At 37.5% G+C, this 17,752-nt stretch overlaps 1 protein-coding gene across 2 annotated transcripts in view; it reads right to left on the bottom strand.

Moving 5' to 3' along the window:
- The window catches only part of TTLL11 (tubulin tyrosine ligase like 11), a 50,337-nt gene that overhangs the window by 14,343 nt on the left and 18,242 nt on the right, over window positions 1-17,752 (bottom strand). The window contains exons 1-2 of one of the 2 annotated variants that reach the window (XM_055719688.1): window positions 5,637-6,314; window positions 5,105-5,204 (exon numbers count right to left, since the gene is read on the bottom strand). In XM_055719688.1, coding sequence (XP_055575663.1) covers window positions 5,105-5,130 — 26 coding nt within the window. In that variant the 5' untranslated portion in view covers window positions 5,131-5,204; window positions 5,637-6,314. Of the gene's footprint in view, window positions 1-5,104; window positions 5,205-5,636; window positions 6,315-17,299; window positions 17,419-17,752 lie in introns of those variants that run through there. The other variant, XM_055719687.1, reaches the window with a different exon arrangement.

Raw genomic sequence — 17,752 nt, 5'->3', positions numbered from 1 at the left:
AAGGATTGATAATCACCACGTTGTTGGCAGACAACTAACTTCACATCATACAAAAAACAATTTGAAAATGCAGCAGCTGTCCTGTCTCCTGGAAGCAGAAAGTGCTGAAAACAATCAGAATTTCCATATCTCTCTCAGAAAAAAGAATCCTTATCTCAGAGAAATAAAGCTGTTAAATCACCTCACTTAGATTTTAACCTTATTGAGAACATGACCATGTCTAACTTTGCCTGCACCTTCAAGGCCCAACATTGCATTCATTCTGGAAGGGGGGAAGAAAAGGAGCGTACCAAGTTTTTTTTCTGAGAGTTGGCCAACACATTTTAGGTGAACCCAAGGTTAAATTAAAAAATATACTCCATAGCTTTGCCATTTGCTTAACGAAACCAAAATAATTTAGCAGATTCTTGAAAAAGTTAAATCGAAGTCCCTGCAGTCAATCATCAACAACCACAGCACCTCTCACACACAGCATCTGCTCGCTGCAGACTTCCCATTTTCTGTCCCATGAGTGTTATTTGCTCACCATGTGCCATACTCAAGCTCCACAGACATCCGTCCCCTGAGAAGGATGGCTCGCTGCCTCTTGAGATTAGGTGGACTTATTATAAAAATAAGCACATCTCATTAAAGATTGAGTAGCTTTTGAAAGAAAATGGAAGATTGCGAAAGTTTGCCACCTGAACACATTGTTAATGAGTCTTTCCAAGACGTAGAAACCTAGTGGTGGTCCCGACTTGCTCCACGTCAAGGGCACAAAGCGATGAGTGAGAATATTACTGACATTTTCATATCATATGCAGGAAAGACTAAGCCTTCACTTCAAACTTGAAACCCAAGACAAGCTAACGTCCTGTCCTACACATTTTGTCTAGGAAGAAATGCAGTTTGTATCGGGAAACATGTCCAATAGCCACGCAAGCAACGCTACGCTTACTGCAGTTATCGACAAGTATTATTCAAGGATTAATACTTCCCTTTCAAAGGAGTTGTACAGAGTCTTTCCTGTCTGAATCGTGCATCGATCAGAGGAATTTCTGAAACAGGAGACGGTGCAGAGGCAAACCGTGCCCAGCTTCCCACTTTTAGCCTATACAAATGCGGCCGTGTCTGTTCACTCCTAGATGAAAGCATTCAAGAAGCTGTTGTCCACTCTTATGTGGAGAACGCTACAGAAATAGCTTCAAATATCCTGTAATGTAAATAAGCTTTCAGATTCCATTGAAAAAAATCACAATATGGGCAACAGCTAACACAGTTGTGGCCATCCATAAAGTACCAGAGCATGGGGAACAAGATATTTACATCCCTCCCTTGACAACAGGGCTGTGGAAGGATTTCAGAAGATGAACCCAGACAGAGAAACCACCGGTTCACAGAAACCCGAGAAGCCCAGAAGTCTGGAACGGATCTTACCCGCCCTCATTAATAAGCGAGGATTTGTTCCACTATCCTCTGAAAAATGTATCCTTCTAGACAATATAGGCATTTGTGATCTTAGTATCTTCCGGATCAGAAAGTGCTTAATTTTAGGGTGTTTTAAGGAGACACATGTATGAAATGAAGTGTTTAGGTTTTCAACAAGCCTATTACATAAATCAAAAGTCAGAAAGGCTGTGTTAATTCCCTTGTATTTTAAAGTAAAGCTCAATCCAATAAACAGTTTCAAACCTGATATCCAATGCTCTAAGTGTTCACCAGTGATACTGTGATTAAATCTAGTTTTGTTAAACTCCACCTTATTCAGTGATGACTGGAATCAGTACAGCAGTACACCAGGGAGAGGAGACGTCCTTTAGAGATACAGCGCAGATCCTGCACACCTGAGCTGAACATCCAGCTGTATGTAATGGTTGCACTTGAGCTCTGTTTTTATTTCTACAGCACCCCCTAATACATAGTTTAAACCATTAAAGTGAAGAAATGCATTTGAGGGGTCTCAGGTGCAATGTGCCAGGAAAAAAGCTATTTCCTAATTATTAATTGAGATTCTTTATTTCCAACTTTCTCTTTTTAAGAATAATGGTAAAATTAGTCTGCATTAGCTAAAGATTTATTATTTTTAACATAACAGAAGCATGACTGCTTATGCTATTACCTATATTATCTATTTGAATGCTGCAGAAAATACGGCATTAGTAAAATGAAATAATGGATAAGCAATGCAAAACCTGCATTGAAAGAGTTTGTTCCACTGTAGCAAAAAATTATTATAGAACAAAGATCATTAAATATAGTCCCAAATTCTTTATTTTTTGTGGAGGTAGCTTTTATTATTCCTAGTAGATTTATTTGTGTTCACTATTTGCTTTTAAAGGTACTTACGTGCCTCATTATTTCTCTAGAGCTTCCTTTGTTCCATTAGAAAACTGCCTTAAAAATAGTAATACAGGATACTGCAAAGGCAAACCTGTTGTAAAGCCTGGTAATATATTGAAACCAACATTAAATTAGACCACCAAGTGTCTTACAGTAGAGTAGAAAAAAAACTAAACCCCATGGTATTTCTCCCCATGTGGAAAATCATTCTTAGAAAGCAGTCATGATTATGTTAGGATAGAAAAGGAGCTTTACCCTGTCATCCAATAGAGTAGAAAGCAGAAGTGCAATTGCATTTTATCAGCAGTAATCCTCCTATTAAAGCAGGTGAATTCTACATACACAAAATAACACCACTGATGATTACACTGCTGTTAAGTAATATGGCTTTATGCTTTCATTTTCTGGCAACTGGGTGCTAGGCAGTTTTATTGCTTTCTCATTTTTTCAGAGACTGGAGACCAATTATTACTTAAAAATAAGCCAATCATCTCTCTTGCTAAAAGATGACTAGCAGCAGAAGTTAAATTATAGAGAACATCACTGCCCCCAATACATTAATTTCTGTCACTCTGTCACTGTAAAAATTTACAGCAGATATAATCTCTTTGAAGGGGGATCAAGTCATAGAAAGTACGAGCCTAGTTTTAAATAGAATTTTAATGAAAGCTTCGGGGAATGATGTTTATGCTGCTTATCTTTCATACCTGGTGATTAAGTTAATTTATACTTAATGGAAGAGGATATTTCTAATCCCCAGACAGGCTCAACATCTGTCTGTGACTATGTTTTTGGAAGCCTTAAGCTGCTTGTGATTGATGTAATAAAACCAGGATCCTGCAGAACTGACACCTGAAGGATATCTGTAAGAGGGAAAATGTTATTTTTCTGCTCAGTGCCTGCACTTAAGTCAAGCCAAAAACCCAAGCACTTAATCTTGCTGTCCCTTAAAAACCTGTTTTGCCATTATTATGTGAGCATAAACAGGGGAATAAGCAAACAGTTCTCATATACAGTTATGATCTAATATTCATACTCATTATGTGCAGTGGCTGAGAACACGTAACTTTCTGATGGCCTGAAGCTAATGAGAATAAAGCTCCTGCAAAAAAATCAGAGAAATAACCTCCTTCCTTCACTTCTTACTCATGTCTATTCAAGACCAAATGCTAGCAAAATAAATGCTTGTATTTACCCTATAGTTATAACGGGGTGGGGGGGAAGTCTTGAAAAGCAAACATCTTGCCAGAAAAAGATCATTTTCAACTTTGTCTCAACAAATCACAGAATTCCTGCAGAAGGAAAAAAAGCAAACAAACAAGAAAATTTTTATTTCCAGCTGCTATGTGTATCCATGTTATTTTAACATGGTGCTTTTCCAGACAGGAAAGCAGCTGCCAGACAGTATTACAGAGCAGGTCATCAATACTGTCACTGGAAAAGTCTAAAGAAGTTCAAAGCGCCACAGAACAGAGGGAGGACCACCCTGCGGGTCTGAGTGTTTAACGTAAAACTTTCTGAACAGGGATAAGATAGCACCCACACCTGCCCAAATAAAGTCTCCCTGGAACAACCAGCAGCTACACGTTAACCAGTAACACTGGAAACATGTTCAAGGAGTGCAGTAGTATTTAAACTCCAATACTGTATCAGGTGTAAGAATGCCTGATATGAATTGCTATCATCTCCCCAGGCCTAAAACCCCCTTGTTATAGTAAAAATACCCTCAAAAATCTTATTGTTTACATATCAATTTCATTTTTAGTATAAATTATAAAATTTTCTCTCCAGTAAAGAAGTTTAACACTTTGAACATATTAGCAGTACAAGCTGGACCCATTTCATGGCTCTGGTCTCTGACATACTGGTTGCACAGCCACCGACTGGGACCATCCTGGCACAGATGATGCCCTGGCGACTGGGGAAAAGGCAGCACAGACACGATGCTCACTTAAAGCAAGGCTCCAGATGTAGAACAGTGAACACACGTGTAATGTAGCACCATACCAACCAACATACAAAGCATGGAACAGTGAACGTACTTAAGCACGTCCCAACAGAGCGCAGTGAAGTTTGCTTTCGCAAATTAGGACCCTGCATTTGAACTCCAGCACTTTCTAGCCACGCAACATAAGGAACAATTTCAAGCTGAGCATCCACACATAAATGTCTACTCAACAGGGAAGTCTCACATTTTCCTATTCTCTCAGGTTTTAGCTCAGGGAATCTCTATCTTATTCAGGTCTCCCTGCCTTCTACTTCTGTGATCCCTGAGGTTGATTTTGCTTCTCCATCTGGTTATTCTCCAAGGATTACCATGCACCTTGCCTTTTACAGAACATACTTGTACAGAGTCTGTAATCCCTCTGGTTTTGGTATTTTCTTGGGAAGGAAAAAGACCCTACAACACATTTGATATTCCACTTCAGAGGTTATTTGGGTGAAGAAAAACCTAGCAGTTCTTTATTTTATTCTAAAGCAATTAAGGTATCAGCAACTTCAGTTGAAAAAAAAAAACCTAATGACTGCATGTGAAAACCAGCAAAATTAAATTTGCAATAAAAAACAGGATCCTTTCTATCTCCCTCCAAGCATCTTAACAGGTTTACTCAAAACCTTGTAAAAGCAAGGGGGCTTTTTCAAAATAAACTCTTCAAACTGAAAAGAATGTAACAACCTCATTCAAAAAATACTGTCGCATTTTTAATATTTAGAAATACCTAAAAATCATACAGAAAAAATTTACTTCCATTAAAATTCCAATTTATGTTAGAATTGAGCTGACCTTTTCAAGCGCTCTCTCCAAACCATGCATCCAAATTAGCGAAACCTGCCAGCCGAGACACACTTTGCAGTCAATGAGAAGTACTATCAGTTACTTCAGTCTGTCAAAAAAAAATGGAGTGGTTTTTGTTCAAACTAACAGTACCAAACTTGGGCTTCCGTGTTACTGTACAGAGAATTAACAGTTTGCACCAAGTGAAAAATACATAAATGAACTGTGTTATTTCTTATAATGACATGCAGTAATTAGATCATTAAATCCGCTCTATAATTCATTACTGCACCAAGACTGACAACTATTTGCTATGAGTCCTCCCATTCTTAACCTCAACATCCACATACATTGCAAATAAATAATTCTTAGGAGGTATTTGCACGTAAGAACTTTCCACTGGTGTTCAGGGTTATAATCCATGTGTATGCATTCATTTATTCCATTTTACTGTTACCTTAATAAAACACTGACTGTTACGTGGCCCAGGAGCCCTACTCCACAGAAATTACTTGTTTCTTTTATTGGTAAGGTGATGTACCTTAGCATGCCCTTGGCTGATCGATTTGTTATAACATCTTCTAGGTTGCATGAAATCTTGTTTTTTTAAATCCGTTTGTTCATGGGCCGTGCTCTTCTGGAGGGAACATAAAGTACATATTGCAACTCAGCAGTTGCATGAAGAACTTAAAAGATATAACTGGAAACCAAGTAAAAGTATTCAAGGCTCACCCCATGGATTTCATGCAATCAAAACTATCACAGTTGGTCATAGTTTTAGCTACACAAACATATATATTGTGAAGATGGCAAGGAGACAGGTAAGAAGTAAGACATTTTTATACTATATACAAATACACTTATGGGTAGGCATGCTGTATATACAGACTTACACACCCAAATACACACTATATTACACTATAATTTACAGTAAACACTTGTGCGCTTATTTCTTGAAAACTATCTGTTGGGAAGCAATTTATCAGAAAGAATACATAAAATTAGAAGTTACTGGAGTTGACCTTATAGACCAACCGGAAGAAATAATTTAAAAGCAGAGTTGCTTCTGTACGGCACAAACATACATTGCAAAAGGTAAAAAGGAAAAAATGTCAAATTAAATAAACATTTATCCTTCATTTTAGACAAGCCAATTAAGCTAATATTCTGAGAACCAATTTTATTCAAGAAGTGTTTAACTGCAGGTTAGTAATGGAAACTGTGCCTTACACAAAAGCCATGAAAAAGCTCTATACCGAGGGGTGCAGCTGGATCAGGGCTCCTGCAGTAAGTCAAGATACCACCCAAACCCCAGAGTATGTTAGCAAGCTGCAGGGTAAGCAGAGGTGAAAATTTTGCTGATAGCAAAAAATCAGCTCAAATTATTAACATATTGAAGCATCAGGAAAAAAACAATCTGCACTCAAGCCTAACAACTGATCACCTTGCCTGTATGAACATGCAAATTCAGTGAACCCACTTGGCCAGAGAAGGCACACAGATGTTGTCTCAGCACCGTACTTTTAACACAAAGAAGAAAAAAAAAGCGGTTTTAACTTCAAACCATAACAGCTTTCCTGTATTGAAAACTAAAGAGGAAATTATAGCAAATCCAAAGAAAGAAGATGTAGTATTCTCTTAAAAACATACTTGAAAAAAATTAAGTAGTTTCCTTAACAAAGGAAACAACTGCTCATTTTCCTCCTCTTTGCACTAGACAGGCTGCGACTAAGGCAGTCTAGCACAGGAAGGAAGGAGACTGCAACTGTAGAAGAGAAGACAGAATAAACTTTCTTTCCCTACATGAAGAACAAATTAACTTCAATTAAATCAATTTTATAATCAGAAAGTTACTTCTTCACGCAAAGCATTTCCGAACAGCCTGTTTTCCAGTTAGACAGCACACTAAACCGTGTCCTCCTCTGCCCTGGTACTCTAATCAGTGGATTCACTATACACAAATATATTTGTTTAGCTTTTACTACATGACAGTTTTTCAACTTAAAGAGTGAGTATGGATTAACACTCTCTGACAAAATGTATTGCACTTTCAGAGCTGGATGGATGCCTAGATCACTGAGGCAGAGAAGCCCAAAACAACCTGAGCCAAGTACCGAAAATTAGTTGGAAATTAAGCTCTTGTTCAACAGAAAAACACTAACCTCAGGCTGAAGAGATGTCAGCTCTGAAGGCTACACATGAGAAGCCCTGAACAGTGGAAAAAACACTTAAAAACACTGACTTCTCTACCACGTTATTTCTGCAAGCCAGTTTATCTCTGAGGTAAAAGAAAAAGGTGAGCAACCTCAACAAGTACAGTAATTTCACTCTCTCAAAGGTACAGAGAGCTAACTCTACAAAACACTTAAGTGTACACTTAAGCACTTGATGAGTTAGATCAAAATTCCTGTTTGTTTTATATCTTATCCAATGTAACCTGAGCAAATTTCTGACCATGCTTAATCTTAATTTTCACTGCTTTGAGCAGAAGTTTGCCAGCAGCAATGGCTGGATACAGCAAACATCTGTGCGCAACAAAGCTCCCAGGGATGCTTTGAAGTATTGCCGAGTTTATGTTTAAAAAAAAAAACCCCAACCAAACAAAGAAAATCCCACCACAACAGAACAAAACAATACAAGAGAAGCTTACTTCATCAGAATTCAGTCAAAGCAGGAGCTCACACCAAAGGAGCTCCAACACATATGCTGTCAGTTACGGAACAAGGCTTGAGCAGCCGCCTTGCTGTTGGGCTTTTTGTTCTGGCTCAGTGAAGTCCAAGGGACTCCTCTTGCCCCAGCCATTAACTGCAGGTTACGAGGGATGCAAAACAGAGCGTGCCTTAAGCCAGACTCTATTACCAGACTCACTTATAATCTCTAATCAAATAACTAAATTCGAAAACATATTTAGACCCACTGCTCCACGTTCATTTTTATGCCATTTGGAAGGAGACAAAGCAGCCACCTAACTTTATGCCTGACCTCCCTTCTTTTAGGGCACACCTTGAAGATCACAGCAACTTCTGTGGCTGCAGTACAAAGACTAGAGGAAAGTGACATATTCTGATAAAAGCTTCCTTTTCTCAGTGTTTTCTTTTCATTTAAGAATCATCATAAGGAAAAAAAAAGCGCAAAGGCTTCTTAATGATCAACTTAAAATGTAATACTGTGTGAGTAAGATGTAATTGCTATAGCTCATTATGATATATTAGAATGTTTGGAAAGTTCAGATTTTATGGAAACACTCTTGACAGGTCACATTCCTCAGCTGATTTCCAGTCCTTCCTCTGCTGCTCACTAGAAATTTTAGAGAGCAAAAAGAAAGAAAAGCGATGTCAATAAAAATGTAATTAGATTAGCTGCATCTCATACCACTCTGATTCAAGTCTAATTGGACAAACCCGTCTCCATTCGCCATTTGATAACATAAAACCAGACTTCACACTGGAGCTAGGGGCACTGCAGCACACCAATTACTGCAAAAGCATGCTATGGTTTTGGACCAATTAATTTCACAGTGCTGAAAATGAAGCCTTTCAAAATTATGCAACCCATATCAGTTCTTGTCCCTCAAAATTTTTAAAGGAACTGGGCCTGTCATCATCTTGTTTGCTTAGTACATTCTAAGCACTTCCAGCTGTCCCTCAATATGGGGTCATTTCAAGACATTCAAACTAAGACCGAATTCACTCTTTATGTGGAAGTTAAAATACAGTCTTTACATTCAAGACGTTAGTGCTTAGATTACAATATATGAGCAAAGGCAGACCAACCTGCAAACCTAGACTAACAGCAGTTTCTTCAGTGGTGAAGGTTAAAATGGGAACAATCATAAATTAATCTGTTGTCAAGCATGGGGTTTAGTGCTGGTTTGTGTGCATTCCAATGATATTCTAGAAATTCTCCATTTTATTACAAAGGACTGTAAAAATGAGAAGAAAGATGAAAATAACATCATGAAAGAATGACATTGAGAAAACCTCTTTTCAAAATCCTAATATCCTGAATATTCAAATAGCACACCATGCACCAAGTTATGATACTGCATAGAAAATGCACTCTATGCAGTCTGTATGGGAGAAAGTAAAAGATGAAGAGATCACTAATGACAATCAGGCTGGCAAGAGGTGAAGAATGCTTTGGAAACCTTAGTAACCACCAGGGGTATTTACTGAAAAGTATAGCATCAGACCTAGAGTCTTCCAGAGAAGAAAACCGAAGCTCTTCTGTAATATTGTTACGTAACAATACATAAACTGGCCTCGTATACTACAAAGCATAATAATAGGTCATATCCTGAACATTATTAATTCAGAAAGACTGGCAATGCATGGGAGAAGCAAGGCACCATCCTCTTTTCACACAATGAAAATGGTAGCAAAAGGAAAATGGTTTGTCTAAAGGTCACTGAGTAAACTGGCTGAATTGGAAATGGAAACTGCATCTTTTATGCCCTATGCCAGAGTTATTTTCACAAGACTTAACTTTTCCTCTAATGGTTTGATAGAGAAAAACATTTATGTGAATTACTGAATTCCTACTGTATCTATGCTAGGGATACGGGTTTAGCCATTTTTGAAGAAAAGTTATTATTGCTCATGCATTTACACATTTTTAGTCAATTAAAACATTTCAGATTATGTGTGAAATAGAGCCACTTACAAACTAAAAGATCTGACCTTATTTCTATCAGCAGATTTTATTTTCTCTTCTATGTGAGGACTGCTGCCACAGCACATTCAAATTATTTGCCCCTGTTCTGCACTCAGTATTCTATTTTCTGTTGTAGTAAACACTCTTGTGGCACTTTCCTCTAAGTGGCTCTTAAAACCAATGGAGAACTATTCTGTGAATCAAACATTACGAGCTCCTTCCCTTCCCTTTGTGGGGGGACGTCTCACATTGTAGTCTGCAGAATTTCCAACACAATCTGCCATAATCGACAGGAGAAAGGTTAAAAGCTCTTAAGGATGAAGCAGCTAAACAATTGGAAAAGCAAGAACAGAGAGCAAAGACCAAGGCACCTGTAACATTTGCTTTACAAAACCCAGAGTAGTTGAGGCTAGTTCTTCTTGAGCAGAGTGAGAAATAGCAGTAGAAATAAATACTCTCCAACTACAGAAAAACAAAGTTAATGTTTCAGTAATCTAAACTGAAGTAACATTGACAAACATCACATTTAAAGTCTCCCTCACATGTCTAACTCATCAAAAGCCGCATGGGCTAACGTAACAGACAAGAATTGATACTGAAGCTGGCAGATTGCCTGATGAAGGAATAAACCAAAAAGCCCTCTAGGAAAGAGAAAGGGTCTAATTCAATGTACTTTCAAAGGGCTTTGGCAGAATGATCCTCAATATGAATGTTGGGTCATTTTGACTGATGGAGAAAAAAATTGTGTCAGCCTCCAAAGTGAATCACAGTAGAAAGATCAATCTCAAGAAAGCCACACATATGAGTTCATACACTCTCGGGCAGAAATAAGGCTTGGAATGAAGAGGTGGTGCCTGAGAAGCATTTGAATAGCTGAAAACCTGACCAGACTTCCAAGTGATCACAAAGGGATACAGGAATCAGCCTAAAGCTCTAGCAGTCAGCTCATCAAGTCAATTAGCAAACGGAAACCAGAATAGTGATACTACCATAGCTAGGTGTATTAGGTGCTTATTTTTATAAGTGCTAAACTCACCATATATTACACAAAAGGCGCTGACAACCCTGAGTTATTAATTCTTGTGGAACATAACACACTTACTCACAGAAGCAGAAACTAAGATAGAACAAGACCAAGGAACAGTCATTATTTCCTGATCAGGGATAGCTGCAATGCCAGTATTCTCCCATTCAGTATTTCCATATGTTTGCACACTGAGTTTCTGACCCTCTTAAACCACTCCATCACACAATCATAAGCTTAGCATAAATACAGTGAGATAAACACAGTAATCAATGGCAAGTATGACTTTATCATCATCAAAATCTAGGATAATCATACTCTCGACATCTTTGCACAGTATATTTTCATATGTCCATTAAACATGACAACCATCAGGGGAGGTTACCAAAATGAATAAGAAATACCTGGAAAATAAATGGAATACAGCTCCACAGCTGATTCCCTGACTTGGTTTTCCTTCTTTAAGGAAGTACAAAATTGCTCCTCAATATCAAGAAATTCAAAATAGCATTACAATTTGGAAAATGTCTTTGAAACGTACAAAAGAGAAGCATTACTGAAAAGCCTGTTTAAGTAAAGACCCACATTCCTCTTGCAGGTTAGTAGGCACAGTTAGACACATGGGTTGCTAGCACAGCAGGAGACATCTCCTGAAGAAGTTGCCACTTCAACATAAGTTACATTTAAGGCAGAAAATACATAAGTAGAATATCCAGAAATTAATTCACATTTTCATTTAATACAGATCACATATTCTCCACTTAGAAACTATTAATTTTACCCTGCATCAGAGAAAGAAATCTTAAAGTGAGAAAGATGTGTAATTCGCACAGTAGAAAAAGTTACCTATCTTGTTCTGTGCAGAATTTCTTGCTAACTACATAACACTTAGAGATAAAAAGTCAAACTGACATACATTAATATTTACAGGGTGCTCTCTGAAGAGAGTGACATTAGCCAGTGTTTGCATGCTGATCTTGCAAAAATTTGAGAGAGACCACATTGGGGTTCTTCCTGCTCAGAAAATTAGTTAATCATATTTGACATTTGCTAGAGCAATGAGACATTTGCTAGAGAATCCAGAGATCTGTCAGAAAGAACAAAAAAATACTCAGAACATCACAACTAAGTTTCAAGACTGAACTCAAATAGACAAACACTATTTTTCAATTTCTAACACAAAGAAGTGGCATGTACAGAGAGTATCACCCAAGAAAAGGAAAACTAGGAATGCAACAGCAATACCATAAGAGGTAATAAAACAAAAGCACTCATTTTTGTGGGCACAATGAATTGATTGGTTTTGTAACAGCCACAGATTAAATTACATTTCATTTCCAAAGCATTTCAATTCTTTCTTCTGTCAATGGCTATTTCAGTGCTGAATAAAAGTAATTACATTACTTAGGAGGCTGCACCTTCACCATCTTCAGCAAGTCAAAAGCAGATTTTATTCCATGAGCAACTCATATTTCTAATGACAAGCATGTCACACTACTATGCTTTCTTTGTCAAAAGAACAAAATGCTGATTTTCTGTCTTGAAGTATGTAAGAAACTAGGCATGTAAATGCAAGAGGACATACTGGGATAAAGAATAAAAAACAGCAACAAAAATATAAAGAAGTTGCTTATTATTGCTGGATTAATTAGCATTAGTAAACTAGAACACATATTTTTGACAGGACAGGAAAGCAGGCCATTAGCATTGATGAGATGATATAAATGATCTTCCCATGACATTTAGAACAGACCCACTCCAAACGATACTCACAGCTTGCAATTACACCACCAGTCAAATAGTTTAAATCTAACATCTAGTTATAGATTATAGATCCAGTGAATAATATAGTATTTGCACACAAGACTGAGACTCTTTTGCTCCTCAAATCTAATGCAATTTTAAGAAGAATAAATTGCTAATAACTAAACAAACACTGAAACTAAAACCTTTTCCTACTATAAGGATTCAAAACTAGGCAAAAAAAAAAGTTTGTGAAGCCTTGTAAAACACATCTTCTGTTGGAGGCATAACATCAACAATGATTTGCATCAGTGATTATCTTAATTAAACACTGCTGTTTACACAAGTAACGTTGATTTACTTTAAATGCTGTTCGGTGTTATTAGACCATTCACTTAATAGTACAAATTTCCTTTAGCTGAAGTCTTGTCCCACCTTCAGCAGGCTGTGAACAGTACCCTCTGCCGCAAGAAGTAAATCCAGAGCAAATTTAACACTATACAAGCTTTATACAAGTTTCTTTGTAGAAACGTTATTAAGCACAGTTCAGCCCCTTATCCTATATTACTACTACGTGACAAGTACATCGCTCTTCAAGTCAGGTGTAGGCAACATGGTTAGAAAATTTGGCAATTACAGGCTTGGATAAAAATGCACACTGTCATCCTATGAAGGGACACGCACCACCCCTATTATACACAATGCTTTGAATATCTTAAAAAGAAACTACATCCATTCCCCCTCTTTTTCTTTTTTAACATTATATTTCTCACTCAAGGAGGAACGCTACCTCCTGATGACACAGTGACCAGCTGGTTAAACTGGTAGTGAAGGTCTTCACTAGATCACAAATTCAAGTCAAAAGAGCTACCGTGGCTGAAAGAATGTTAGATGGAAAAACCACCACAATAATTCCAGAATTAGCAGTAACAGATGTTCAGAACAGAGATTAAGATTACTGGCCATCACTACCCCCCTGAATTCACTCTGTAGTAACGCTAGAAGAAAGTAAACTTTGATAATATTTAACAGATTGACAGAGGAGTTTAAAATCCCATCTTTCCAGGAAAACAATTCAGCCACAAATAATTGTGTTTGTTCCAGCATGTCATCATGCCTGGATAATTGCAATGATCTACTGAAGCCTTAAAATCCATGAAATAGTACTGCCACACAAACAGAAGAGTTAGTAACTTACATTTTATTTCATTAAATGTTTTAATTTCTCAATGATATGCAAAATGAGTTCCAAATTAAGGATGCCTACAGAAAATAGGACTAGTCTAGGAACCAAAGCCAGGGCAAAAAAGGTTCTACATAAATCAGAAACCCTCTTTTTATAACAGTGCACTTTAGCTGATTTAAAAAAAAAAAAAGTAAACCAAAACACACAACATTTACTTGATTAGCTGCCGCCTTTAATTTCAGAAAGGGCTACCGAGACTGTACTTGATCAGGCAAAGCCAGACACCACTCACCCTCTGGGTTACAGAATGGCTTGAAAACAGTCTAACAAAGTAACCAGCAGAGTCACTTTCAGATTCTCCTCTTGGGAGGCTCTGACCCATTGACATACATCTCCAGCCTGCAAAGCAGTACAGGGCTCTAAATCTCTCTATTAATAGGTATTTGGAAACTGCTGTCATCTGACTTTGGCTACAATTGCACTAAGGCAGAGGATTTGGAAGCAACAATTAAATTAATGCAGCAAAGCAGGACATTAACCTTTATAGGGATACCTACCGCTATCAGGATCCTGACATCCAGAATAGGTCTTCTGTGTACATCCGAGGTATACAGGATTTGTCCAGCGGGGCAAAGCCGGTGCTGTGCAGTACCCACCCTGCTCATCCTTCCCAAAAGCCTCATATGTGGCTGTGTCACTTTTTATTCTGTTTTAATTCCCTATGTTTTTTGCACCACAGAATAACACAGGCTTCCCTCATCTCTACAAAAGAAGGTATTTCCTCTATTAAAAAAAATAAACCTTTGCATGAATTTGAAGTTTCTGTTTAAACATGTTACGTGCACAAATTATTAACTACACACCTCAGTATGTAAACGGCCAGGACAAATTCTGAAAACCAAGAAAAGATCATTATACTGTGGAACAACAGCCATTAAGTATATTTAAGTACGTTCACTTGGACTTGTGTCACTGCAGAGTTTCAATGACTACTTATTGGCAGTGGCAAGATAATTACTAGTGATCGGTGCATGTAAGGACTGGAATTGTCTTGGAAAAATTAAGAGATATGTATGGCACAATAAACTGATCTTATTCAACTTTTATTTCAGTATTATGTCACATGAAGGAGAAAAAAAATCAAAACTCCATAAAGATGAGAAAAAAATGAACTAAAAAAAAAAAATCTCTGAACTATTTATCTTTCCTGATAATGAAGTACTTCAGGATGACTTCTAAAACTCACTTTTGTTTATATGCTTCATTTATTTTAATCTGGGAGATAGAGGGAAATCAAATCCATCTCCATAGCAGAATATTTACCCGAGATGCTGCTCAGACTTCTCAGCATTCCCCCTGTGTGTTCAAACTCAGCGTTATATATATCATCAAAACTTTGTGTCCATTACTTCATTAACATCAAAACTAGAGTCTACAATGTTTGCTGCTGGTTAGCTGTCAGAATAGGAACTCTTCCAGTTGTTTCGGGTTTTTTTACATTAATAGGCCAAATTTTGCTTGCCCTGCCGCCAAGCACAATTAGACTAGCAAAAGTGTAACAATGGATAGGTAAACTGTCAGTTTTCTATCTCCAGTCAATTATTTAGTGATAATCTTTGTCCTGCAAACAGGAACGATGCCATTTCTCTGTGGTTACTGGTAGGAGTGTTTGGAGAAGGAACACAGGAGCACATGTTAGAACTGGTTGAAACGCACTGAAATGAGCGAGAGCCAGGACACAAGGCGAAAGCATTGCAAAACCTTTGCTAGGGAAAGGGGTGGCAAAAGCAACTGGTGCTCAGTTCCTCCCTCAAATGCTTTTGCTTTGGTGTAAATCTCCATAGGTGATCACAATGAGGTCCTTTACTTGAAGCTGACAGTAATATCATGTCTCCCTCAAGAAGTTCCATGCAACATCCCCAGTTCAATAAAAAGTACTTGGAAGTAGAAGGGGTTAATCTCAGCTGAACAGGCAGGCACTTGTCACACAAGAGTTCCCGTATATCCACACAAAAAGTTATCAGAATAGTGCTCTTTGCAGCAAGAAACAGGATTGACTTATGGTGAAGAAATGTAGATACTCATCAGAAAGATGCTCTGTTAACCAGATTATCCTGGAAAAAAAGCTGCATCACAGCAAGAATTCCTGCTGTAAAGAGCCAATAGTTTATCTCACCACCAACTAATCCTGTTATAAATTATTTAGTACTCAAAATGTACCAGAGAAGAATCCTCAGTTGAATGAGCATTCCACACACTGGCATTCTCCAAGAATTTATGTGTAATCACCATTTGCCTTTTTTCCATATCTAATATGTAGTTAATGAATGCCTGACATAACTTCAGCACACAGAAAAAAAAAAAAGACATGACTAGTTACATAATTACAGGTTAAAAAATTATCTTTTTTCAGCTCCATGCACTGAAGTAATCTTAAGGGTGAAGGTTAAGTACAGGCAACACGCAGTATAGATTGCTTTGAAAAATGTTCTGTATACTGGCCACAGCAACCTTTATGTGTGCCACTGCCTCTGAAAAAAGTCTGATCTTATAATAATATTGAATAATACGGAACTTGTAAATATTATCAGTCATGTCTTGTTCATGGGACTGTCTACAAACGGACAGCAGATCTGTACTTGAGATCATTATAGAACATGAATAACGTATTTAAGATTGCCACTAAGTGCCAAGAGAAGAAACAAGATAGGTATTCTAGTACGGAGGCAAGCCTATGAGCAAGACTTTCTAGGGACAGGGAAAATAAATAAATAAATAAAAAAAATCTCCCTTTCATGTCTCCAAGGAACTGCTTAAAACAAGGTCTTTCATCAAAAAAGAAGATACTATTTCTCTCAGCCTGCCTGCAACAAGCATTTCTGTGCAAGCTGCTTCAGGCAGTTCCTCTCATTTCTAGATTTCATAGATTTAACTATGTTTATTATCACAGATCAAGGAAGCAATTTCTAAATACAGTATTCATACTTTTCAGCTCCAATGGGGCAATTCATGCAGAGTAATTTGTGTCTTTCAAGCAGATTAACACACAAATTACATCTCATGACTGTTCTGAATTAAAAATAAAAAAGTCCTCAAGTAAAAGTACAAATAAATAAATCTGGGCTACTAAATTGTTTGTACCAGTTCTGAATCAAAGGTAGGATGTTCCAGGGGAACTGAAAAAGCCTAATTTACTGTCAGTTTGTGGACTCCTTCAATTCCTTGAGCTAGAGCACTTGCATGGCTCCCTCCACACTTCCACCAACCCTGTAGGAAAGCAGCATGTGAAACTCTCAGTGCCGAGCTGTGAGAATACCACACTTCGGGGACTTGCTGCTACTAAACAGAACGTACAATAAAATGGGTTTTTTTTCCCTGACCTTCCTCTGGCAGATTTACAAATCCAGGTACTCTTTTTGTGCCATGCCACCAATAAATATCCTAAAAGCTTTTCTGAAACAGTTAACACTTGTAGATGCAAAAGGAGTTACACAGACAGTTGGGAACTCATTGTCCTGGATAAACCAACATAACAGGAAAAAAATACTTTACACTTTGCAAGGCACTGATGCAAAAAACAGACAGTGAACACACTTACTGGGTATCTTTTCTCTTTTTTTTCTGAGGGTCCACTAGACGAAGAGTGTCTCTGATAACAGCCACTTTCACTTCTTCATCAACAGGGCTTGGGACATTTTCAAATACTCCAGGAGAAAGCTTTAAATTACAAAGGGATACAATTACTCAGTATAGAACTAAGGATTATTTATTCCACATTTGCACAAACTTCATCCATGTCATACGTGTTTTAGATACACGATGATAGATTACAAAATACTTCCTAAAGGATACACAAATACAAAACTGAAAATGTTGAGGTATTACAGCGATTTTTGGCAAGTTTCTCTAGTAAATTGAAATATTAAAAAAAAAAAAAAATTGTTGCCAATGTTATCTTTATATTATATATACAAACATGAAAAAAAAATATTAGCAAACCCCCAAACACAATTAACTCAACTGCAGGGGATGATGAATAAATGTATTTATG

The sequence above is a fragment of the Falco cherrug genome, chromosome 9 (genome assembly GCF_023634085.1).
Source record: "Falco cherrug isolate bFalChe1 chromosome 9, bFalChe1.pri, whole genome shotgun sequence".
Classification (NCBI taxonomy): Eukaryota; Metazoa; Chordata; class Aves; order Falconiformes; family Falconidae; genus Falco; species Falco cherrug.
Note: the sequence above shows the minus strand (reverse complement) of the source record. Positions and strands in the feature narration are given on the sequence as shown.